At 42.5% G+C, this 26,220-nt stretch overlaps 2 protein-coding genes across 26 annotated transcripts in view; one reads left to right on the forward strand and one right to left on the reverse strand.

The window, feature by feature from the left end:
• Positions 1-26,220, reverse strand: part of MYCBP (MYC binding protein) — a 657,065-nt gene that overhangs the window by 486,573 nt on the left and 144,272 nt on the right. The window lies entirely within an intron of this gene.
• MACF1 (microtubule actin crosslinking factor 1) overlaps positions 1-26,220 on the forward strand; it is a 387,658-nt gene that overhangs the window by 228,543 nt on the left and 132,895 nt on the right. For 19 of the 25 annotated variants that reach the window (XM_050797094.1, XM_050797116.1, XM_050797098.1 and 16 more), the window contains 8 exons: positions 566-6,022; positions 6,410-6,559; positions 10,155-10,370; positions 10,457-10,606; positions 16,597-16,830; positions 19,088-19,237; positions 20,396-20,629; positions 22,948-23,172. In XM_050797094.1, the coding sequence (XP_050653051.1) occupies positions 566-6,022; positions 6,410-6,559; positions 10,155-10,370; positions 10,457-10,606; positions 16,597-16,830; positions 19,088-19,237; positions 20,396-20,629; positions 22,948-23,172 (6,816 nt within the window). The remainder of the gene's footprint in view (positions 1-565; positions 6,023-6,409; positions 6,560-10,154; positions 10,371-10,456; positions 10,607-16,596; positions 16,831-19,087; positions 19,238-20,395; positions 20,630-22,947; positions 23,173-26,220) is intronic. The other 6 variants (XM_050797167.1, XM_050797175.1, XM_050797146.1 and 3 more) reach the window with 2 other exon arrangements.

Below are 26,220 nucleotides of genomic sequence, written 5' to 3' on the forward strand. Positions count from 1 at the left end.
TGTAGAGCTTGTCACTCAGATATGCTTAATGCCACTATCTCTCAAGTGATCTAGGAACTTCTGGTCTAGTAAACATTCTGCAGTGTAGAAAAACTCTTTTTTATTATTAACACTGGGTGGCTTGCTTCAGAATATTTCCTACATGTTGGGGCTTATACTATAGTTCTTTTTTTTTTTTTTTTGAGACGGAGTCTCATTCTGTCACCCAGGCTGGAATGCAATGGTAAAATCTCAGCTCACTGCAACCCTCCACCTCCCGGGTTCAAGCAATTCTCCTGCTTCAGCCTCCTGAGTAGCTGGGATTACAGGCAGGCACCACCAAGCCCAACTAATTTTTGTATTTTTAGTAGAGACAGGGTTTTCACCATGTTGGTCAGGCTGGTCTCGAACTCCTGACCTCATGATCTGCCCGCCTCGGGCAGATTATAGGCGTGAGCCACCATGCCTGGCCTAAATACTATAGTTCTTTGAATGACTCCTTTCAATAGTTGTGCTTTGCCATTGGCTCTGATTCAGTTTTCTTTTCCTTTTTTTTTTTTTTTTTTTTTTTTTTTTTTTTTTTTAGGATTGCAGAGCAGTTGCTGGGGTGATTGACCTAGGCACAGTGGAGATATTTCCTATCTTCAAAGCCATGCAAAAGGGCCTCCTTGACCAAGACACAGGCCTTGCACTTCTGGAATCTCAGGTTATCATGTCTGGCCTCATTGCCCCTGAGACTGGTGAAAACCTCTCTTTGGAGGAGGGCCTAGCCAGAAACCTCATTAATCCCCAGATGTACCAGGAGCTCCGGGAGCTACAGGATGCCCTGGCCTTAATAAGCAGGCTTACTGAGAGCAGAGGCCCTCTTTCTGTGGTGGAAGCAATTGAGAAGAGAATAATCAGTGAGAGAGTTGGACTGAAAATCTTAGAAGCTCACCTGGCAACTGGAGGTTTCAGTCTTTCCCCTAGTGAGAACTGTATTAACCTGGAAGAGGCTTTTCATCAAGGCCTCATTTCTGCATGGCTTCATTCAGTGTTAGAGTCTCATCTTAGAACATCCAAGAATTTGATAGACCCTAACACAGCTGAGAAAATTGGTTTACTGGATCTGATGCAACGATGTATTGTCCACCAGGAATCAGGATTCAAATTACTGCCTGTCAAACAATTGGCAGGGGGAATGGTGAGCTTGAAATCAGGCCGGAAGGTTAGCATTTTCCGTGCAGTTCAGGAAGGGCTGATAGATAGGCAGGTCACTGTCCGGTTGCTGGAAGCTCAGCTTTTTGCTGGTGGCATAGTAGATCCAAGAACAGGACACAGACTTACAGTGGAAGAGGCTGTAAGACATAATTTGATTGACCAAGATATGGCCTGTGGTATCCTTATAAGGCAGCTTCAGACAGGAGGCATCATAGACACTGTCACGGGGCAAAGGCTAACAATAAATGAAGCAGTGAGCAATGATCTAGTAGCTGCTAAGATCGCCCTTGTGATTCTGGAGTCCCTCTGGTCATTCATGGGTTTGCTGTGGCCTGAATCTGGAGAGATCCTCCCAATTACAGATGCCCTAGAACAAGGTATTGTGTCTACTGAACTAGCACATAAAATCCTTAGTAACCGACAGCACATTAAGGCTCTGTTTCTACCAGCAACCACAGAGATTTTGTCCTGGAAGAAAGCAATAGAAAGTGGTATCCTGGACAGAGATCTTGCCAATAACTTAAAATCGATTTGTATACCTGATGTGATGCCCCACATGCAACTAGCAGACTCTGCAGAACAAAATATTAATCATGGAGCAGCAGTTCTACCGTGCAGCAAGAGCCAACCTAAGGCCATAGCAAGCAAGAGTGAGAATCTGTTGTTCCAGCTGATGACTCACAGCTATATTAATGTACAAAATGGACAGAGGCTGCTTCTGTTAGATAAAGAGCTGATGGAGATACTAACATCCAGAGACAAGTATCAAACAAGTCCTCCAGAAGTGGTTGAAATTGGACATCAAAGGCAAAAAACTCCTGAGGGATTGCAAGAGTCAGCTAATGTGAAAATCTCAGGAACTTTCAGCGATGGGTGGACTGTGAGGCTGCCTGAGTTCCAGTTTTCTTCTCAGAACAAAGAATATCCCAATCAGGAAGATTGCACTACAGAAAAAGGCAAAAAGACCACTGTAGAAACAGAAGATTCTTCTGTAGAGAACCCTGAAGAGGATCTGTTTGTAGAACAAAAAGAGAGAAATTCAAATGTTGACTCTTTGAAGGTAATAAATAAAGTCAAATTAGAGGTACAAAGGCAGTTGATAGATACCACGAGGGAAGACCAAACAGCAGTGTCTATCAAAGAAAATGCCAGCAGGGGACACCTCCTGACTGTACCTCCTGCGGAGGCAGAAGGTGTGCCGTTGGTGGTTGACAAAGATCTTTTTTCTGTTGAAACACCAAAGAAAGAACATCAGCCTCTCAGAAACACTTCTTTTACGTGTCAGAATGAACAAGCACACACTCTTGAGACTGAATATATTCATGATGAAACTGGAGGATCTCACATAAAACCCCAAAGCAAAAAGTCAGAAGTTCAGGTAAAGAAAACTCTAGGTGTAAAGTTAGAACTAAAGTCTGAAACTGATGTGAACATTCATCCTCTGGACAAAAAGCAAATGTTAAAGAAAACATTTTTGGCTAAGGATGACCATAAAGAAACTCAAGAAGCACAGAACATCGCAGGTGGTAGTATGATGATATTAGAAAAGACCAATGAGGAAGATAATGGCAGGGAAACTTTTCTGTCCTACAGTCATCCATCAGAATTGCTTGAAGAAGCTACCTTAAATGTGTTATCTGCACAGTTACTAGATGGTGGTATCTTTCATGAACAAACAGGTCAAAAGCTCTTACTAAATGAAGCAATATCCCGAGGCATCGTGCCAAGTCACACTGCCGTGAAGCTTATGGAGAAGCTGAACATGTTTCAGGGGTTCTTTGACTCTCAGACGTGTGAGTCTTTGACAACTGAAGAAGTCATTAATGAAGGTCTGATGGATGAGAAATTATTACATAATGTCCTCATGGCAGACAAAGCTATAAGTGGTATCTTAGACCCCCGTACCCACACACTATGCTCTGTAAAGGATGCAGTTACGGTTGGACTTCTTGACAAGGAAACAGCCACCAGAATTTTAGAGAGGCAGGTGGTGACTGGTGGAATTATTGATCTGAAACGAGGCAAAAAAGTTTCAGTAACTTTGGCCTCAACTCTTGGCTTGGTGGACATTGCTGACCAGCCAGAGCTTATAAATCTGGAGAAAGCTTCCAAAGGTAGAGATGCTGAAAAAACAGTTAGGGAGAGATTAATTAGTTTACAAATGGAAACAACAGGACTTATAGACCCTGATAGTAAAGCCCCTTTAACAGTTGTGCAGTCCATTGACAGAGGTCTTTTGGAGAGAGAGGAGGCCATTCGTTTGTTGACTAAGCAGGTGCTAGATGGAGGTATCATTCACCATATATCTGGGATGAGACTTTCTGTTGATAATGCCTTCAGACATGGCTTAATTGGTGAAGATTTAGCCAAGAAACTCAAAAGAGTTGAAAACTTAAACATCCATCAGATTTTCAATCCTGAAACAAAGGAAACTGTTTCCCTCCCTAAAGCCATAAAATTAGATCTTATTACCCCAGACCTGAAAAGAGAAATCCAGGAAGTTCAGGCCTTTAGTGGAAACTTTGTGGATCTCATTTCTGGTCAGAGATTGACCTTGGCAGAAGCTAAAAAAGAAGGACTGTTAACTAATGAAGCAGTATTGTCTCCAGGAATGATGCATGGCATTGTAGATCCCGAGAACTGCAGAATTGTCCCCTACTCAGAATTAGTCAAGAAATGTAAGATTGATATTGAATCTGGACAGAGATATCTAGAAGTAATTCCCTTCTCAGACATTAAAGATGGAGTGAGCGACAAAGTGCTTACATTGTCTCAAGCAATTCAGCTTGGAAAAGTAGACTTTGCATCTACGCTGAAGGTTCTGGAAGCCCAGGCAAATACTGGTGGAATCATAGACACTGCTACTGGAAAAAGACTGACATTGGCATCAGCTTTGGAAGAGGAACTGGTGGATGAAAACATGGTCAGAATTATTGCATCTCATCAGGTGTTAAATGGAGGAATTGTTGACATATTTAGTGATCAGAGAGTGACTTTAGCGGAAGCTATTGAGAAAAGACTGATCAGTCCTGAACTGGCAAATATGATCCAAATAGATACTTCAGAGTTCAGCAATCACAGGGCTCAGATTGAAAAGCAAGAGGGGATTGAAGTGTGTGCATTGCAAAATGAATCTCTAAGAAAGGATATGTTAATTGCTTGTAATCAGACTGCTGAAATGAGTTGTAATAAAGTAGAAGAGAGTGAAAGATTACTTCAAGTTGAAAATCAGTCTGCACAAGAAAAGGTTAAAGTGAGAGTTTCTGATGGGGAGCAGGCAAAAAAGAGCAGGGAAATTTCCTTAAAGGAATTTAGGTGCAAGGATCAACATAAGCCAAGAATGTCTCCAGATGCTAAAGAATTTATCAGTATCATAAATCCTCATAATCTTAAAGGTGAATCCTTGGGCCAAGTGTCATTGACACATACTTACTCTGAAGTTTGTGATTTTAAACTCAAAGAAGTGGCTAGAAATAACATGGGAAATGACACAAATGAAGAGCAGGAAAAAGCAGAGACAAAAATAGAAATTATTTCTCATATGAAGCAGTCTACCTCATGTCTAGATTCTGAAGAAATAAGAGAAAATCAAGGGGAAGTGATTTTGGAAGTACAAGAAACATATTGTGAAACATCAGGCAAATTGCCGAGTGAGCAGGTTTTGCAGCAACCAATGAATGCTGGGGTGAAAAGTAAGAGGGAGAAGAGGGAGGTGATTGTAGAAGAAAGCATCAGAACATGCAAATCAGCATTTCTTTCTGAAGAAATGTTGTATCAGGAAACTGCCATTAGAGATGAGCATGACTCCCATATAAAGAGCCAGCCTAGGGAAATGACCTCAAGTGAAAAAGGGAAAGAAGCTGATACAGAAAAGGGATTTTCTGTTATTTTTAAAACTGAAGACTCTTCTTCCCAAGTGGTACCTCAAGGAATTTCTGTAAAACATCTAGATGCTTTAACACTCTTCAGCTCTAAACAGGCCAGTGAAGGAAAAGTAAACAATTTAAGTCTCTGCTTGACTTTAAAACCAGAAGAAAACTTATCTCAAGAAATTGCTTGTGGGGCCCAGAGTGAACCATTCCCTTCTATGACCCCAAGACCTGAAGGATTGCACTACCAGGAATCAGATGGAAAAGCCCAAGTGACAGGCTCATCCCAAATTTCCAAAACAGACAGGTCTTTCCAAGGAACCACCAGACGGGAGACCAACTATCATCAAGATTCCTGTGTTACTTCTAAAACCAAGGAAACCAAACATCTCATTTCCTCATCTAATGAATGTAAAGAAAAGTCATACCAAGAAGTATCCTTTGACCGAGCAAGAGGTCTCAAATTGGAAGAAATTACAGTTTCTAGACCAGATTCAAAAGAAGTCAGTTATCTAGAATTCTCAGACAGAAGAGACCTTCATCATCAGGGCAGCAAAAGTGATGATAAACTTTGTGGAACTCTCAAATCTGAAATAGCAACACAGGAAATAACTGGAGAGAAATTTCTAGAAATGGCAAACCCTAACGTTACAGGTCTGCAAGCAGGATCCATTGAGGACATAGTGACTCAGAGAGGTTCCAGAGTCTTGGGATCCTTTCTTCCAGAGAAACTATTCAAAGGAGTGTCTCAGAAAGAGAATACAGGGCAACAGAATGCCATCATTAGTCCTACTGTTCCAGAGACCAGTGAAGAAAAGACAATGTCCCTAACAGTATGCTCTACAGTGAAGACAGAGAAGACACCACAGGAAAAGGTCAGAGAAAGCCCTGGCATTGAACAAACTCCCTTCATGACTGCACTTGGAGGAAAGGGAAATGGAGGTGTAAACCCAGAGCCCTTCAGAGCAACACAAGTAAGTGGTGTGCTTTTTTTTTCCCCCTAAAGATATAATTAGTTTAATGCTAAAATTCTTAACTGGGTACAGAGTTTACATATGTATAATTGTATACCTATATACATTTTAAGGCACTAGATGATTCTCTAAGATATAACTTAGTTTATCATCATCTGTTTGTAACAAAGTTGTTGAAAAATTAGGCATTGGCTCTGAATGTCTTTCTGAAATCTGCAAGGGTTTTAAATAGAAACAAGCTAATAGAAATACTAGGATGATGCTACCTAAAATCAGAATAACTTTTGGAAATTTTGGTAAAATGATGCTTGTAGATTGATAGCTCTGAGCTTCTGCTCTCTAAGGAAGAATGTCAGAACTGAGTCAGCTTTCTTTTTGGCTCCACAGAATGTATTTACCTGGCAACTCTGTTTAGAACATGATGAAAAGCTAGTATCCTATCTGTCTCTGTTACGGAACATTGAAATGAGGACCAGACAGATGCAGCCTTTGGAGCTAAACCTGGCAGAACTACAGGATCTGCTGTGTCAGGCCAAGGTAGGTTCCCAGGGACTTCCACCACAGACATCAGCTTCAAGATAGCTGCCTCCATCTTCCTTGAAGATTTCAAGACTTACTAGGACCTGCTTGCACTCTATTCTAGGGTAAACAATCTCAGACCCTTGTCAGATAATTATGAGATGGGCCACATTTGGATAGATTGGATAAGATTTATAAAGGATAGACTTTAACAGACCTTGGATTTGGCTATGAATGTAATTACTACCAATTTTTTTGTTGTTGTTGTTGTTTTGCTTTTGTTTTTTTTGAGATGGAATCTTGCTCTGTCGCCCAGGCTGGAGTGCAGTAGCGTGATCTTGGCTCACTGCAACCTCTGCCTCCCAGGTTCAAGCAATTCTCCTGCCTCAGCCTCCCGAATAGCTGGGACTACAGGTACCCGACACCATGCCTGGCTAATTTTTTTTTTTTTTTTTTTTAAAGTAGAGATGGGGTTTCACCAGTTGCCCAGGCTGATTTCAAAGTCCTGAGCTCAGGCAAGCCACCTGCCTCGGCCTCCCAAAGTGCTAGGATTACAGGCACGAGCCACCACACCTGGCCCTACCAGTTGTTATCTGTGTGTTTTTGGATTGATTTAGGTAAATTCAAAGGCAGAGTGATTGGTTATGAAACTATTGCAGTAATTCAAACAAGAAATGTTGGAGGCTTAAAACAGTAGGTTAGATATATAAGTTTATCTCTCTTACTTCCTAAAACTATACTAAGACATCAGGAAAAAGGTTTTTTGTGTTTTAAGCACGTAAATTCATAAAGAGCAAGAAAGGAGAAAACAACAGTAAAATTTTAGAAGTTAGAAAGCAGATAGATGAGGAGGTAACTACCTTAGCAAGCTAGAGTAAACCAGATCCTCAACTTACAGTGGAGGAAGCTAAGGAACAACCTGATTTACACTACAAAACTCCCCAAAACCTCAAAAATTGGGAGCACCAGAAAGAGATGAAAGTGGATATGCAGATGGGCTTCTAATTGGTTTAAAGTCTGTTTAAGAAACAATTAGACCTTTAGATTTTCAACTTACTTCACATAGCCTGGCAACTGCTCATGCCGTGCACTAACAGAAGACTGGATGTTCATCCTCTGAGGAAAGTAATTCAGAGTGTCTCTTGACTAGAGAGAGCAGCCATTTATTGAAGGTAAATATTCCATACAGAAATCAGTAGGATTAACTGGAAGTTCACATACATACTGAATTTTGAGCTATATCCTTGCTCCCGCTATGGTTTGACCAGCCCAAGGAGGAAGACCTAATGGTACTGATATAAGTGGTTTCCCAACTGTATAGCCCAACTCCATCACCCTCAGTGAAGACTACAGCCAGTAGAGTTTGTAGTCTGCTTTTTAGGGCATTACTCTCCACTTGAGCATCCAGAAAGCTTCTGATACAAAAGGAGAGGCTAAAACAAAGAAAAAGAAACTTGGACAAAATAGACTATTTAGGAAGAAAAACATACTCAGGGCCAGTCACAGTGGCTCATGCCTATAATCCCAGCTCTTTGGTAGGCCAAGGCAAGAGGATTGCTTGAGCTCAGGAGTTTGAGACCATCCTGGGCAACGTAGTAAGAAATTAGCCAAGCCTGGTGGTGTACACCCTAGTCCCAACCACTCAGGAAGCTGAGGCAGGAGGATTTGCCTGAGCCCAGGAGTTTGAGGTTTCATTGAGCTATGAATGCACCAGTGCACTCCAGGCTGGGAGATGGAGTAAGACCTTGTCTTAAAAAAAAAGAAAGGGCCGGGCACAGTGGCTCATGCCTGTAATCCCAGCACTTTGGGAGGCCGAGGCAGGCGGATCACGAGGTCAGGAGATCAAGACCATCCTGGTGAACACGGTGAAACCCCGTCTCTACTGAAAATACAAAAAAATTAGCCAGGCGTGGTGGCGGGCGCCTGTAGTCCCAGCTTCCAGGGAGGCTGAGGCAGGAGAATGGCGTTAACCCAGGAGGCGGCGGAGCTTGCAGTGAGCGGAGATCATGCTACTGCACTCCAGCCTGGGCAACAGAGCAAGACTCTGTCTCAAAAAAAAAAAAAAAAAAAAAAAAAAAAAAACAGAAAGAAAAATATATTCGAAAGCACTACCATTTAAAGGACAAAAAATAAAATAGATTGAAAAAGTCTAACTGGAGATCTCTGAAGAACACCTGGAAATACTTGTCTCACAGAAACCAAAGGAGAAGGAGTCAGTCCTAGTAACTGCCGCAGGGAGATTGAGTACAATGAGGACTCAAGGGGAGATTCAGCTCCTGAAAGTTATTGATGATTTTGAACAGTTTCAGTGGAGTGATCGGATATAAACTAACTTGCAGCTGGAATAAATGGGAGGTTGGAATGTGGAGACAATTAATATAGATCATTCTTTCCAGAAGTCTTAGGTACAGGCAAGGAATGAGGTGGGACACTACTTGAAGGAGATGGATTGAAAGGAATGTTTTGAATGGGTTTTGGACTGAGGAGAAAGAACCAATTGAAAAAGAGAACTTGAAGTTAGAAGAGAGAGGAAGTGGTAACTGATAGAACCAGTCCCCTAAAAACATAGAAAGTCAGCCTTTAGAGGGAGGAAGAGTGGCTATTTCACTGAAATTGGAGGTTAAGAGTTGTCATAGGATTGGAGTCACAATGAAGACAGATTGTAGTGGTTTACTGGTTCTCTCAGTATCTAGTGTGTGGCCTTGGGTAGGATGGCTGAACTGGGGCTGAGGATGATGCGCCAAAGAACTATATCAAGTTCTTCCACAGCTTATTTCTGGCTTCACTGTTGAGGACCAGAATATTACAGACTAGATGAGTGGAAAAGCTGGTTGGGGATAGCTTTGTGTTCTTTGGTTCCGTGACCCTGGAATTTAGAGTGGAAGAGTCATCCTTTGGGTTTATTTTGTAGCACATTAATTCTGCACAGCTGCTCCTTGGAGAAAGGCATAATGATACTCTCAGAGAGGCAGCAAGTTACAGTGGAGGGAGCAGACTGCACTGAGTCAGAAAACCTGAATCCAAATCCTGGCTGTACTTCTTACCAGCTGGGTGACCTTGAACACTGTTCATATTTTTTTTTTTTTTTGAGACGGAGTCTCGCTGTGTCGCCCAGGCTGGAGTGCAGTGGCCGGATCTCAGCTCACTGCAAGCTCCGCCTCCCGGGTTTACGCCATTCTCCTGCCTCAGCCTCCCGAGTAGCTGGGACTGCAGGCGCCCGCCACCTCGCCCGGCTAGTTTTTTGTATTTTTTAGTAGAGACGGGGTTTCACCGTGTTAGCCAGGATGGTCTCGATCTCCTGATCTCGTGATCCGCCCATCTCGGCCTCCCAAAGTGCTGGGATTACAGGCTTGAGCCACCGCGCCCGGCCTGTTCACATTTTTTTTTAAAGCAATGAGACATCTCTTCTGTAAATCCAGAACAATAACATCTACCTTGCCTACCTCATGAATTAGTGATTGCAAGAACCAAGTAAATTAATGAAAGTACATAAAAACATTTTCTAAGCCCTAAAATGTGTGTAGACATGGGGTAAGAGAGAAATGTGTTCACAGCTGATTCCCAGAGGGTTTCTAGTCTTGCTTTTATAGGTAACTCCACTTTATTCCCTCAGGTATTAGACAGGGAGTTAAAGGATCTGACCACCTTGGTCAGTCAGGAATTAGAGTGTGTGAATCAAATTATCATCAGCCAACCTCAAGAAGTTCCTGCTCAACTGTTGAAGGCTCTAGAGAAAGATGCCAAGAATCTTCAGAAGTCTCTCAGTTCTGTGAGTGACACTTGGAATTCCAGGTTACTCCACTTCCAGAATGCTGTGGAAATAGAAAAGGTAGCATTTTGCTTTTATTCATAAAAGCTCACAAAGTCTGGGTGGCTGGGAGATTTTCATAATGTGATTTGCCATTTATTTCTTAGACTAAAGTGTTAAATCAGCACACACAGCTAGAAGGCAGACTTCAAGATCTGAGAGCCTGGGTTGGCAATACCATTCTTATTCTGAACAGCAAGGGATCTAACAGTGAAACAGATGTTGACAGCCTGAACCGCTGTCTCCAACAATATGAGGTAAACTCTCCACCCATTCTCAAGCATGTTTTCTTTGTCCTTTGAGTTATATCAGTTTTATTTTCCTGCTAGGCAAACCAGTATCCATATTTATCTTTCTTTCTTTTTTTTTTTTTTTTTTTTTTTTTTGAGACGGAGTCTTGCTCTGTCGCCCAAGCTGGAGCGCAGTGGCACGTTCCCAGCTCACTGCAACCTCTGCCTCCCGGTTTCAAGTGATTCTCTTGCCTCAGCCTCCTGAGTAGCTGGGACTATAGGTACCTACCTCCACGCCTGGCTCATTTTTGTACTTTTTAGTAGAGACGGGATTTCACCATGTTGGTCAGGCTGGTCTCAAACTCCGGACCTCAGGTGATCTACCCACCTCGGCCTCCCAAAGTGCTGGGATTATAGGTGTGAGCCACTGCACCTGGCCATTTATCTTTCTTAGAAAGATAAATTTCCAAGAAAGTCAGCTATGTTTAGGTTTTTAAATTATCATATCCCTGGCTGGGTGTGGCATTTCACACCTATAATACCAGCACTTTGGGAGGCCAAGGCGGGTGGATCACCTGAGGTCAGGAGTTCGAGACCAGCCTGGCCAACATGGTGAAACCCTGTCTCTACTAAAAATTCAAAAAAATTAGGCAGGCGGGGTGGCAGGTGCCTGTAATCCTAGCTACTTAGGAGGCTGAGGCAGGAGAATCGCTTGAACGAGGTTGCAGTGAGCTGAGATCACACCATTGCACAACAGCCTGGGCAACAAGAATGAAACTCCGTCTAAAAAAAAAAAAAAAAAGAGATCATATCCCTGGAGCTTCTGTGATTATGATCATTTCTCCCTTCAGCTGTTCTCTGAGATACCGTCTACAGAATGACCTGTTATTATCAGTCTCATCTTCTCTTTATAAATGAGCATCTAGGATCCATCCTTTGTTTCTCTTTTGACCAAGATCCAATCCTACAAACACACACACACATACCAGTTTCAGGAGATCTTTTTGTTGTTGTTTGTACATGTGCAGGTTTGTTATATAGGTAAACTGCATGTCATGGGGATTTGATGTACAGATAATTTTATCACCTGGGTAATAAGCACAGTACCCAATAGGTATTTTTTCTGATCCTGTCTCTCCTCCCACCCCCTCACTCTCAAGTAGGCCCCAGTATCTGTTGTTCATCTCCTAGTATCCATGTATTCTTGTTTAGCTTCCACTTATAAGTGAGAACATGCCATATTTGGCTTTCTGTTCCTGTGTTAGTTTGCTTAGGATAATGGCCTCCAGCTCCATCCATATTGCTTTAAAGGATATGATCGCATTCTTTCGTATGGCTGGATAGTATTCCATAAAATGTGGTGTCCATATTTTCTTTATCCAGCCTACCATTGATGGGCATTTAGGTTGATTCCATATCTTTGCTATTGTGAATAGTGCTATACGGAACATACACGTACATGTGTCTTTATGATAGAATGATTTACATTCCTTTGGATATATACCCAATAATGGGATTGCTAGGTCAGATGGTATTTCTAAGTTCCTGTGAAATCGCTGCAGTGCTTTCCACCATGGCTGAACTCAGGAGAATTTTTGATTGGTTATTTAGAGCATGGGTTGGCAAACTTTTTTTTTGTTTTTTTTTTTTTTGAGACGGAGTCTCGCTCTGTCACCGAAGCTGGAGTGCAGTGGTGTGGTCTCGGCTCACTGCAACCTCCATTCCCCTGCATGAGCCTCCCAAGTAGCTGGGATTACAGGCACACACCACCGTGCCTGGCTAAAATTTTTTGTATTTTCAATAGAGGTGGGGTTTCACTATGTTGCCCAGAGTGGTCTCAAACTCCTGACCTCAGGCAATCTACCCACCTTGGTCTCCCAAAGTGCTGGGATTATAGGCGTGAGCCACAGTGTCTGGCCAGCAAACTTTTTAAATAAAGGGCCAGATAATAAATATCATAGGCTTTATGAACCATATGCAAAAGACCTACTTCTGTTGCAATCATGCAAAATTAAAGCAGCCATAGCTACATAAACAAATGGCTATGGCCATGTTCCAATAAAACTTTATTTACAAAAACATGTGACAGGCCAGATTTTGCTTGGGGGCCATAGTTTGTTGACCCCCCTGCTCTAGAGAGATGCTTTTCTTCTTCTTAAGCCCCAGATTAATTGATTCTTTTTATTAGTCAATGAGAGAAAAGTTAGGACCATGAGATACATGTGAGCCAGAGAGTTTTCTCCCAAATATTGTTCTTTTTTTGTTCTATTTAAGATTATATCAGGTATTACAGTAGTTTATCAACCCTCTGCTATAGAGAGAGATCCCTCTCCTTCAACTTTTTAGAACGTCAGAACAGAACTAGAAATGACCCCTCCTTCTGTTCTATCTTCTTCCTCTTCCCCAGTCTTAAGAGAAGCAGACATAAAAGTTTGTCCATGATCAACCTTGTACACAATCTCATCCCTCTTTATCACGCAAGAGTTGACCGGCCTCCTTTTCTTATACCCTTTATCCAAAGATATCACTGAGGGAGAGAGTTTCAGACTTTATTCAGGCTTTATCTCTTTGCTAAGATATTACAAAGAAGCATGCATGAAAAAAATTCCCATGACATAGTATGAGATATAAAAACATAGAGACATAGAGCATGTCATACATTGGTGCCCTCCCCTAGTTATAACATATGAATCCTCTTGTCGGCAGAGAACAACAGTCTGAGCCTTGTTTTCCCAGTGATAGTTTCCTAAATTATTATGTTCACAGAGGAAGGAAGCTTTGTGTTATTGTTAGCAGCGGCAAATCCATGTGAGTCTGCAACAGCTCGGTTCTTGCCTCCTCACGCGAAAGAATTTGACCAAGGGGCATAAGGCAGAGGGAGAGACTGAGGCAAGTTTTAGAGCAGGAGTGAAAGTTTATTTAAAAGTTTTAGGGCTGGGCACGGTGGCTCACGCCTGTAATCCCAGCACTTTGGGAGGCCAAGGCAGGCAGATCACGAGGTCAGGAAATCGAGACCATCCTGGCTAACACGGTGAAACCCCTTCTCTACTAAAAATACAAAAAATTAGCCGGGTGTGTTGGCAGGCGCCTGTAGTCCCAGCTGCAGGCGCCTGTAGTCCCAGCTACTCGGGAGGCTGAGGCAGGAGAATGGCGTGAACCCAGGAGGTGGAGCTTGCAGTGAGCCGAGATTGTGCCACTGCACTCCAGCCTGGGTGACAGAGCAAGTCTCCGTCTCAAAAAAAAAAAAAAAAAAAAATTAGCCGGGCGTGGTGGCACATGCCTGTTATCTCAGCTACTCGTGAGGCCGAGGCAGGAGAATCTCTTGAACCCGGGAGGCAGAGGTTGTGGTGAGCTGAGATTGCACAATTGCACTCCAAGCTGGGCAACAAGAGGGCAGTTCCATCTCAAAAAAAAATTCCATCTCAAAAAAAGAAAAAAGAAAGTTTTAGGGCTGAGCATGGTGGCTCATGCCTATAATCCTAACACTTTGAGAGGCCAAGGCGGGAGGATCACCTGAAGTTCAGGATTTCAAGAGCAGCCTGGCCAACATGGTGAAACCCCGTCTCTACTGAAAACAAAATACAAAATTAACTGGACATGGTGGCAGGTGCCTGTAATCCCAGTTACTTGGGAGGCTGAGGCAGGAGAATCGCTTGAACCCAGGAGGTGGAGATTGCAGTGAGCTGAGATCATGCCACTGGACTCCAGCCTGGATGACAGAGTGCGACCAAGTCTTAAAAAAAAAAAAAGTTTAGAGCAGGAATGAAAGGAAGTAAAGCACACTTGGAAGAGAGCCAAACGGGCAACTTGAGAGATCCTAGTGTGCTGTCTGTCCTTTGACTTGTGTTTTATATGTTGGCATGCTTCAAGGGGTTATGTTTTTCCTCCCCTGGTTCTTCCCTTGGGGTGGGCTGTCTGCATGTGCAGTGACCTGCCAGCACTTGGGAGGGGTCGGATGCGCAGTGTGTTTACTGAAGTTGTATACGTGCTCACTTGAGGCGTTTTTCCCTTACCAGTCGAGCGTTCCTAGGAGAAGTTCATATACCGATTTAAACACCGCCACTTTGCCTCTTAGTGTGCATGCTTGAGCCCACTTGCCCAGCTCTTGAGATCTTATCAGTAAGCTGCTAATCACCAGCTTTACGTGTTTTCTATCTATTAAAAGCATGCCTTTCTCTGTTGCCGACTACAACCAATTATTATTTTAGAGAGATGGTTGAACAACCGCCTGACCATCACCTGATGGTCACCTGACATTCTTGGAGGTGACCATCAGGTAATGTGGAGGTGGGCAGGGCCTCTCATGCCCTGCTCATGTCTGCCTAACTACCTACTGTAACATTATGATAAATATTCAAGAAGCCCTTTCTGCCTACTTTGCAGGATTGACTACTCTCAATTGATATACTGTCAGTTTCAAAGTGATGGAGATCCAGTATAACATAACTGATAATCACCGAATGTTTGTAGGAAGATTACTTGCTTTTAATAGTCTGAAAACAGATGATTTTAGTGTTTGGATAGTTTTTACTACTTTAAGGGAAAAATATAACTATAACACAAGAAAGTCTGAGTGTAATCTTTCACAGTTTTAAAAATAGTATAAACAGCGTCATTTACCCAAAAAATTAAAATTTAGGCTGGGTGCAGTGGCTCATGCCTGTAATCCCAGCACTTTGGGAGGCTGAGTGGAAGGATCGCTTGAGCCCAGCAGTTCGAGACCAGCCTGGGCAATGTAGTGAGACACCGTGTCTACAGATAATTTTAAAAATTAGCTAGGCATGGTGGTACACACCTTTGGTCCCAGCTACTTAGAAGGCTGAGGTGAGAGGATTGCTTGAGCCCGGGAGGTCCAGGCTGCAGTGAGCTTTGTATGCGTCACTGCACTCCAACCTGGGTGACAGCAAGATCCTATCTCAAAAAACAAAAATTTTAGCAAATCACAAACAAATTATGTATTTTCTCAGTACTGGCCTACCAGTAACTCATTGCTGGATGGATACAAATAGATATTTGAACCTAAGAAAGAACAATTAGGTATATCTCAGATCAGAAATTCATGTTATATTTTCCAAAACTTTTTGAAAAAATTTATGGCCAGGCGCGGTGACTCACGCCTGTAATCTCAGCACTTTGGGAGGCCAAGGAGGGCGGATCACTTGAGGCCAGGAGTTCAAGACAAGCCTGGCCAACATGGCAAAACCCTATCTCTACTAAAAGTACAAAAAATTAGCCAGGCATGGTGGTATGCACCTGTAGGCCCAGCTACTCAGAAGGTAGAGGCACAAGAATTGCTTGAACCAGTGAGGTAGAGGTTGCAATGAGCCGAGATTGTACCACTGCACTCCAGCCTGGGCAACGGAGCAAGACTCCATCTCAAAAAAAAAAAAAAGTCTCTCTCACTTTCGGTCTCTCCAAACTCCTCATAAATTAGAATTAAGTTTCCTTTATTGGACCTACCTTGATTTCCAAATGCAGTAAGCAGCCCTATTATTTATGCTTGCATAATTATACTATTGCTAATCCAAAATATCTGTGAATTTATTTATTTATTTATTATTATTATTATTTTTTTGAGATGGAGTTTCGCTCTGTCGCCCAGGCTGGAGTGCAGTGACGCAATCTCGGCTTACTGCACACTCCGCCTCCCGGGTTCACGCCATTTTCCTGCCTCAGCCTCCCAAGTAGCTGGGACTACAGGCGCCCACCACCACGCCCAGCTAATTTTTTGTACTTCTAGTAGAGAAGGAGTTTCACCGTGTTAGCCAGGATGGTCTCGATCTCCTGACCTTGTGATCTGCCCACCTTGGCCTCCCAAAGTGCTGGGATTACAGGCATGAGCCACCGTGCCCAGCCAAGAGAGACTTTAATTCTAGTTTGGCCCTAGAATCATTAGTGCCAGTTATGAGAGTACGGGAAATTAGCCTCTCTGATTCTGTTAGTTTTCTTCATGGACTGAGAAATGGAAGTATCATGGTTTTGTTTTGCTTTTTGTTTCCTTTTTCCATTTACCTTAGGATTTGAAACAGCCCATGGCTGAAAGGAAATCTCAGCTGGATGCTCTTGCTTTTGATGTTCAGTTCTTTATCTCAGAACATGCCCAGGACTTGTCCCCTCAGCAGAATCGACAGATGCTGAGGCTTCTGAATGAACTGCAGAGGTCCTTCCAGGAAATTTTGGAACAGACTGCAGCTCAGGTGGATGCCTTGCAGGGCCATCTTCAACAGATGGAGCAGGAGGCCCTGGTGAAGGTCAGACTGAACCAGCAGCTGGGCTCAGTTTGTCTGTGAGGGTGTCCTCTGTCATTGGGTTTTCTGGCCAGACTCTGTGCATCATGATTGCAGGAGTTTGGGTTTACCAGTTTTGAAATTTCATGTCATGCAGGCCAGTATGGTTCTAGTCCAGGAGACACCTGTTCTGGCTGTTTTTCTTGCCATGTCTTTGGTTTTATGTATGTGTGAGAGAATGTATGTGTTGACATGTGTATGCATATGCAAGTGTTTTCTTTTAGTGAGACTTTTTCTTCACTGTATCTCATTGTCTGTGACTTTCAAATGAAAATCATGTATCTAGTCCTTTCCCTACTTTACTTTCTCCTTTAGCATTGTTTTGAGGGCTCGTAAGAACATCTAGATACTCTGAGCTCTTGAGGAGAAGCGTTCTGAAGTCAGTTTCATTCTATTTAATCTATTTCAAATGATTTACAGTAAGGTTCCCTGACAATCCTTAAGTGGCTGACAAGGAAATTTTTATTAGAATCGTATTAATTTTTGGCTCTTTAAAAATTAATATTATTTTCTTGCACCTTTCCTCACACTGTAGTGCCCAGTGCTTATTCAATCATGGAAAACAGTATGTAGAAGCAGGCATGATACTAAAAGAAACAAACAATCAAAAAACTAACCATCCTACCATCTTCCATCACAACTCACTTCTTGCAAAGCTCAGCTCAACATAATTGCATTAATAATAACATCAAAACCTTAGAATACCTACAATGATGTTCATGCCATTTCTGCTGTTTGAATAGTAAGTTGGCATATAACAAGATGATATTAGAATTGTCATTATCACCATAAAGTTTGTCTCAAGGGCTCCTTTATTAAATATTGTGCAAAAACTTGAGCTTTTGAGTCAGACTTTAGGGGAATTAGGGTAGTTTATGCCATATGTCCCCTTTTACTGTCTCATTTTTTCAACTGTATTGAAATTGAGATATACTAATGGAAAGCCTTAGGTTACCTTCGAAAACTGAGCATGTGCAGTGCTCTCATTTGGGAGTTTATATAGCATGATATAACCTTTGGATAATTAATGAAGTAAAATTCGTCTGAGCCACCATAAGACAAGACCCAGCCCAGATTCAGGGTAGACGCCTGAGCTGCAGCAGGTGATAGAACTGCATGTGAACATTCTCCCTGAGCATGTAATTAATTCCACAATGCTTATTAACCTTGTTATTGTCAGAAATGCTCTGCTTCTCTCAATATTTCCCCTGAATGTGTGTGTATGTCTCTGTGTTAACTTGTTTGCTTTGCTTTTTTCAGATTCAGTCTGCACCCATCCTAACCCATGAAGATCCTGTTTTACAGCTGAAGAGCTCTTAGGAGTTCTCTTCCAGAGCCCTTCTATTTGTCCTAAAGAGGGGGAGAGAGGGCCAGTTGGGCACCTGTTTGTAAGTGCAGGTGACTAAAACGCCATCAGAAGGTAGAAACTGGTGGAAAATGGTTTTAGAAGGATGGTCAGGAGAACACATCATGCTCAATTGCTCAGTCAGGTGCTTCAGTGTCATACAACTGAGATAAAATCTAGAGAAAGGATCAGGCACAGAAACATATTCCCTCTCTCTCCTTGGGCCTGACCTGTTCCTTTGATATTAGTGTAGACACCTAAAGGACTGAGCCAGTTGCTATTCTTGGGCACTTTCCTTCTCAAAATAGCCAAATCTAGCCCTTCATGCCTGGCATGTAATCATTTTATTTAATGAGTCTCTGGATTGATGAGATATTTGATTTATAAAGTCAGCTCAATTATTAAGAAGCTCAATTAACTTATGAATTATCCAGGTCTTTGATTTTTCTTTCTACTCCAATTCTTCTACTTTTGCATATTATGTAGCAAGTCTCTGGTTCTAGTGGAGGGATTGATCAGAACCACTAAATTATTATCATCACCATTATCATGTGTGGATTTCAAGCATCTGGGCTCTTTCTTCTCCATTTCCAAAGATAATAACAGCAGTCTGGTGAAGGAGCCCCCAAACCAAAACCTGAACTAGAAGCATTCTCATAATTATCCTGATTGTTATCCAATACATAGACCCAGATCAATGGACTGTCCAAATGAGGGGAGCTTTCCGAATATGACTTCTGTGTCTTTTCCTATTCTAGTCTCCCACCAACGTTTCCATCCTTGGGATAACCTTCTTGTTTTACATTTCAGGGAGTTTCTTGTATTTGTAACATGTGAATTAGTAAATGTTTTTTGACCCCTTTGCATTTTAATTAGACCCTGCAGAAACAACAAAATACTTGTCACCAGCAACTGGAGGATCTTTGCAGTTGGGTAGGACAGGCAGAAAGAGCACTGGCAGGCCACCAAGGCAGAACCACCCGGCAGGATCTCTCTGCTTTGCAGAAGAACCAAAGTGACTTGAAGGTCAGTGTGAATCCGTCAGTTTTGACACAAAGTCTCACTCTATCGCTCAGGCTGGAGTACAGTGGCATTATCTTGGTTCACTGCAGCTTCGACCACCTGGGCTCAGGCAATCCTCCCACCTCAGCCTGCCCAGGGGCTGGGACAAAGTCATGAGCCACTATGTCCTAATTTTTTATTTATTTTGTAGAGATGGGGTATCACTATGTTGCCAAAGCTGGTCTCGAACTCTGGGCTCAAGCAATCCTCCTACCTTGGCCTTGGCCTCTCAAAATGTTAGGATAACAGGCGTGAGCCACCGTGCCTGGCGATGTTTTCATTCCTTCGACAAATATTTATTGCTTAAGGGTTAGCAATAATGGTAAACAGACATCATCCCTGGCCTTGTGAAGCACACAAGTCTAGTAGGGCATACAGAAATTATACAGATTATTATAAAAATGAACATAAAATTATTAACTGTTATATCTGTGAAGGAAAACTCATATGGGAACATATAGCAGAGAGACCCAATCTAGAGTAGAATTTCAGAAAAGATTATCTTGAAGAATTGTCACCTAAACTTGAGAAATGAAAGATATGTAGGGGTTAATGCATGAAGAGGTAGGAAGAGGAAGAGAACATACCAGGCAGAGGCTTATGTATTGTTCTTGAGGTGGGAATGGTATTGAGCACAACATATTCAAGAACTGAAAGAAAGCTAGTTCAATTGGACTGCAAAGAACAAGAGGAAAATTAGGGAAAGTTGAAGTTGGAGGGGTAAGTGGGACTTATATCACACAGGACCCTATAGGCCACATTAAGGATAAGGAGTGATACCCAAGAGAGTATAAAGGCCCATCAGGCCTCGACTATGCTAAGATCATGTTGTCAACAATTCTTTATGGAAAGAATGATCCCTTTGAGGATAATGCATTGCAAAATGAAAAATCTCTCATGCTCATGTTTGTGGACAACCTTCTTTTTTGGCTTCACTAAATATTTGCTTAGAAAATGAAGTAAAATTTCTTTGCATCGATTTAAGCCTAAACCTGAAAAAAATTGTAGTCAGGGACTATATACAGGACTATATGTCATCCTAGCCATTCCATCTTTATACCATTAGAGGACTTAGAAGCACGAAAGTTGAAGGCTCTGCCATTCCTATTTTCTTGTGTTAAGGATTTACAGGATGACATTCAGAATCATGCCACCTCATTTGCCGCTGTTGTCAAGGATATTGAGGGGTTCATGGAAGAGAATCAGACCAAGCTGAGCCCACATGAGTTGACAGCTCTTCGGGAAAAGCTTCATCAGGCTAAGGAGCAATATGAGGCGCTCCGGGAACAGACACGGGTGGCCCAGAAGGAGCTGGAGGAAGCAGTGACCTCTGCCTTACAGCAGGAGACTGAAAAGGTAATAAACTGCTATGACACTTGATAGTTTTCAAAAAAGAATTTTGGTACCAACACAAAAGACAATGAGGGGAAAACAGTCTTATAGCATGCACAGAATCATGAGAAAGGGCTACTTCAGGAGCTAGTCTCGTTTTTGTTTTTTGAGACGGAATCTCTGTCACCCAGGCTGGAGTGCATGATCTTGGCTTACTGCAACCTCTGCCTGCCGGGTTCAAGTGATTCTCCTGCCTCAGCCTCAGCCTCCCAAGTAGCTGGGATTACAGGTGCCCGTCACCACGCCTAGCTAATTTTTGTGTTTTTAGTAGAGATGGGATTTCACCAGGTTGGCCAGGCTGCCTAGTCTGTATTTTTACAAGAATCTTTATTTTTACAAGAAACGTCCACGAGGAGTTTGTAAAGGAGTTTGTCAGTGCAGTTGGTAAAAAGTACATATTCCTCCCCCAACCCCAAAACATCTTGCTATCTGCATACTCAGTCCTCTAATTAAAAAATATCAGAAAGAACTTAGTGAGGAAGGGTATTATTATGGGTAGGAAAAAAGCAAATGGCTTTTTTTTTTTTTTTTTTTTTGAGACAGAGTTTTGCTCTGTTGTGAGACTGGAGTACAGTGGTACAATCTTAGCTCACTGCAACCTCCGCCTTCTGGGTTCAAGTGATTCTCGTGCCTCAGCCTCATGAGTAGCTGGGACTACAGGCGCATGCCACCACACCCAGCTAATTTTTGTATTTTTAGTAGAGACAGGGTTTCACCATGTTGACCAGGCTGGTCTCAAACTCCTGACCTCAAGTGATTCTCCTGCCTTGGCCTCCCAAAGTGCTGGGATTACAGGTGTGAGCCACTGTGCCCAGCCAAATGACGTATTTTAATATGAATCTAGACTGGTGATCTAAGAGTACTAGGGAAAAATATCTATGAAGTCTTAGTGAGCCAAAAGCTGTCCCCGAGCTGCCTCTATAGTTACAGTGGGAATCGTGGCACTGGGATAAACCAGAGAAGCCAAAGTCTCAAATGGTCTTCTGCACCCCAGTCAGCACTGGCGGATTGAATTTGAATCCTTTGTTTAGCCTTGGATGCTGATACTAATGAGGAAAGTAGAGAACATGGAAAAGAAAAATAAATTACCTGAAGATGAATTTTTTTTTTTTTTTTTTTGAGACAGAGTCTTGCTCTGTCGCCCAGGCTGGAGTACAGTGGCAGAATCTCGGCTCACTGCAAGCTCTGCCTCCCAGGTTCACGCCATTCTCCTGCCTCAGCCTCCCAAGTAGCTGGGACTACAGGCGCCCGCCACCTCCCCTGGCTAATATTTTGTGTTTTTTTTAGTAGAGACGGGGTTTTACCATGTTAGCCAGGATGGTCTCGATCTCCTGACCTCGTGATCTGCCCGCCTCGGCCTCCCGAAGTGCTGGGATTACAGGCATGAGCCACCGTGCCCAGCCCTGGAGATGAATTTTGAAATAGATAAATATATAACTTGGCATAACCTATTTAATTTTACATGTAGAGCCAGTAAATAGAATTTCAAAGGCAAGTTGAAGAATTAAATGTTTCCCTATAGCCTCAGGTGAGAGAAAAAATTTGAAAAGAGCTAAATGTTCTGTTTAGTTGAGGAAAGGATGAAAGAAGTTTGTCTTTCCTTTAGGAAAGAGCAGCCAGGTAATTGAATGTGACCGTGCTATTTCTTACCCTACCAAGCCAGTCCAGCACTTCTGTGTACCTTGAAAGATTCTGTGAAGCATTGCTCAGGTGGCAGGACTAAATGATCTCTTAATAAAATATTTCTGAATCCTAAGATTTGTTTTGTTTTGAGACAGAGTATTGCTGTGTCACCCAAGCTGGAGTGCAGTGGCACAATCTTGGCTCACTGCATCCTCCACCTCCCAGGTTCAAATGATACTCGTTCCTCAGCCTCCCGAGTAGCTGGGTCTACAGGTGTGCACCACCACACCCAGATAATTTTTTGTATTTTTAGTAGAGATGGGGTTTCACCATGTTGACCAGTCTGGTCTCAAACTCCTGATCCTCAAGTGATCCACCAGACCTCCCAAAGTGCTGGGATAACAGGCATGAGCCACTGTGTCCTGCCTCTTTTTTTTTTGTTTTTTAAGCAGTAAGATATAATGAAATGTAGAGATATTTTTAATAATTTTTCAAAAGATTTTAAAAGATGTGAATTCTCTTTTGTTTGTGCAAAGACTGTTTATACCCAGTCTTAGAATTAGCATAAAATTATCTCCTCCCCTTTACCCCATTACTTAACCTGTGGTTGTTGATTGGGTATGTAAAGCCTTCTCACTAGACAACCTCTGTGACTTCAGAGTAAAGCAGCAAAGGAACTGGCAGAGAACAAGAAGAAAATCGATGCTCTCCTGGATTGGGTAACTTCAGTAGGATCATCTGGTGGACAGCTGCTGACCAACCTTCCAGGAATGGAGCAGCTCTCGAAAGCTAGTTTGGAGAAAGGAACCTTGGACACCACTGATGGTTACATGGGGGTGAATCAAGCCCCAGAGAAACTGGACAAGCACTGTGAGAAGATGAAGGTAAGGGTGTTAGCTTATCCTCACTGTGCTAGAGAAATCTCTCCTGCCCTGAGCAAGTAACCACAATCACCTTGTCCCTAAATCCGGTGAGAACCTCTCAGTTTGTATCTTCTTTGATGTCTCAGCAGCTTTGACACTGTTGGCCAATCCTCTTGAAATACTTTGTCCCTTGGTTTCCATACTACTACTCTGCCCTGACCACCTTTTTACTTTCCCCTGGCCAGCTTTTCAAATACTGATGCTTCCAGGTGTATCCTAGGCCCTCTTTTTATCTTTCAGAACATACTTTCCTTGGGTAGTCTCATCTACTCACAACACTGTAATTGCCATTTGCACTAATGAATTCTGTGTATGCATTTCCTTCTAGCCCTGATTCCTGTCCTGAGCTTCAAACCAGTATATAAATCTGTCTGCCTATTTGCAACTTGAGCCCACAAGCACATCAGCCTGAAAATGGAACTACTGTTTCCTATGATACTCCTCCCACAATCAAACATTCTCTTTCCTTTATTCCCACTTCATTGTCTGAACTAGACATCATCCTAGATTCCATTTTCTCTCTCACTCTCCCACGTCAAATCAAGCATCAGATCTCATGCTAATTTTATTTCTTTCAAAGTCAGCTACACTTCTTCATCTTCATTGAGATATTATTGTAGTTTAGAACCACTATCTGCTTTCACTGGTATTATTATAGTAGCTTCTACTGGTCTTCTTGCCTCTTGGTTTTTACCTTCCAGTCCATTGTCCTTACTACTAAGGAATCGTTCTAAAATGCCATATCCTTGCTTAACCTTTTTTATGATTCCCTGTTGCCCTCAAGATTACATGGTTAACTCTCCTCTCAGCCCCTACCCACTGGGATCTAGTCTACTTATTTGGCCTTATCGGTCACCTTCCTTTATACTTGAGCATCTGCTTATATTGATTCCTTTTAGTTTATTGGCTAAACTGTGCTCTTACTTTCCTCTGGGCCTTTATATGCTCTTAGAACTTACTTGCTTCTCCATTGCATAAAGTAAGGAGGGGCCCAGCTATTGGTTAATTTTTACTCATTCTTCAGATCTCAGCTTAGAGTTCCCTTCCTCTAGGAAGCCCATATTCATCACCACTCACCAAAGTTAGGGTATATATTCCCCCTATATGCTCTTCTTTCTCTCTCTCTCTTTTTTTTTTTTTTTTTTTTTAAAGACAGAGTCTTACTCTGTTACCCAGGTTGGAGTGCAGTGGCGCGATCTTGGCTCATCGCAACCTCCATCCCCTGGAGTCAAGTGATTCTTATGCATCAGCCTCCCAAGTAGCTAGGATTACAGGCACGTGCCACCATGCCTAGCTAAGTTTTGTATTTTTAGTAGAGATGGGGTATCACTATGTTGGCCAGACTGGTCTCAAACTCCTGACCTCAGGTGATTTGCTCACCTCCCAAAGTGCTGGGATTACAGGTGCCCAGCCTATAAGCTCCTCTTATACCCTTTCCCACTTTGTAGCATTTCTCATTCTGTATTAGTTTTGTTGTCTATATTGCCCTCTAGATGCTAGGCTTGTAAACACACACTGTTTCGTACAGGTTTCCTGTTCTGTAACAAAACAAAACAAAAAAGCAGAAGTCACTTCTTACTGTTTATTGCTACTCATTTATGTATTCATTTAGCAATGACTGAATAGCTGCCATATGCCAGGAATTAGAAATAAACCAGTGAGTCAACCCAGTAAACTATCTTCAAGGGCATCAACTGGCGTATACAGGCACATTCTATTGAATGATTGAAAGAAGATTACATATTTAGGACACTTACAACACATAGATCATATATTTTAGTGGTGGCACCTTTGTAGAAAGAATATTGGCTTAGTTGGAATACTTGTGTTGAGTGGCCTGTGTGGACCATTGTCATATTTTATATTAATAGGATTTCTGCCTCTTGCATTACGCTTTTGGAAGGTCCATCATAATGTGTTCCCCAAAGCCCTGGTAGTCTTATAAGAGGACAGAGCAAAAATGGTTCTGCTGTCATAGGGCGCTTCTGACACCTTTTGCTGGCAGCAGTCAACCTAACCAAGTGGTATCTCCCTTCCAGGAAGGAACCTCCTTATGGGTAGGTGAGTTGGAGGGTGAGAATGGAGGACACCTGAGTGATATACAGACAAGTGTAGTACTGCTCCTGTTTCACTGTCTAATTGAGCAAGATATATTTGTCATTCCAGCTTTCTTTTTTTTTTTTTTTTTTTTTTTTTTTTGAGACAGAGTCTCACTCTGTCACCAGGCTGGAGTACAGTAGTACAATCTCAGCTCACTGCAACCTCCGCCTCCCGGGTTCAAGCCATTCTCCTGCCTCAGCCTCTCGAGTAGCTGGGATTACAGGCGCACACCACCATGCCCAGCTAATTTTTGTATTTTTAGTAGAGACGGAGTTTCACCATGTTGGCCAGCATGGTCTCGATCTCTTGACCTCGTGATCCACCCGCCTCGGCCTCCCAAAGTGCTGGGATTAGAGGCGTGAGCCACTGCGCCCGACTGTTTTTTCTTTTGTAAAGAGATGAGGCCTCACTTTGCCACCCAGGCTGAAGTGCAGTGGTACGATCATAGCTCACTGTAACCTTCAAGTCCTGGGCTCCAGTAATCCTCTCAAGTAGCTAGGACTACAGGTGTGCACTCACCATGCCTCATTCATTTTTTTTTTTAAGAGACAGTCTTGCTATGTTGTTGCTCAGGCTGGTGTCAAAATCCTAGCTTCAGTGATACTCCTGCATCAACCTCCTAGTCACTCAGTTTTCTTGAAATGATGTGGGAAGCTGAGGCAATCAGGTTGCTGTTGATACAGGCTAAAAGTAGACGATGATCAGTAGTCCTTCTCTAAGTAGTGGCATAAACAGTATAGGTAGTCAGGAATACTGACAACTCCCACTGTCTTCTAGACTCGGGAAGAACATCTTATGTTTCAAAACAGAAACTCACAACTCCTCAAAGAACTCATATTCCGTTGGAATAGAAAGATGGTCTGTGTATAAGCACATAGACAAAGTACATACAAATAGAAAGTACAAATT

This window comes from Macaca thibetana, chromosome 1, assembly GCF_024542745.1.
Source record: "Macaca thibetana thibetana isolate TM-01 chromosome 1, ASM2454274v1, whole genome shotgun sequence".
NCBI lineage: Eukaryota > Metazoa > Chordata > Mammalia > Primates > Cercopithecidae > Macaca > Macaca thibetana.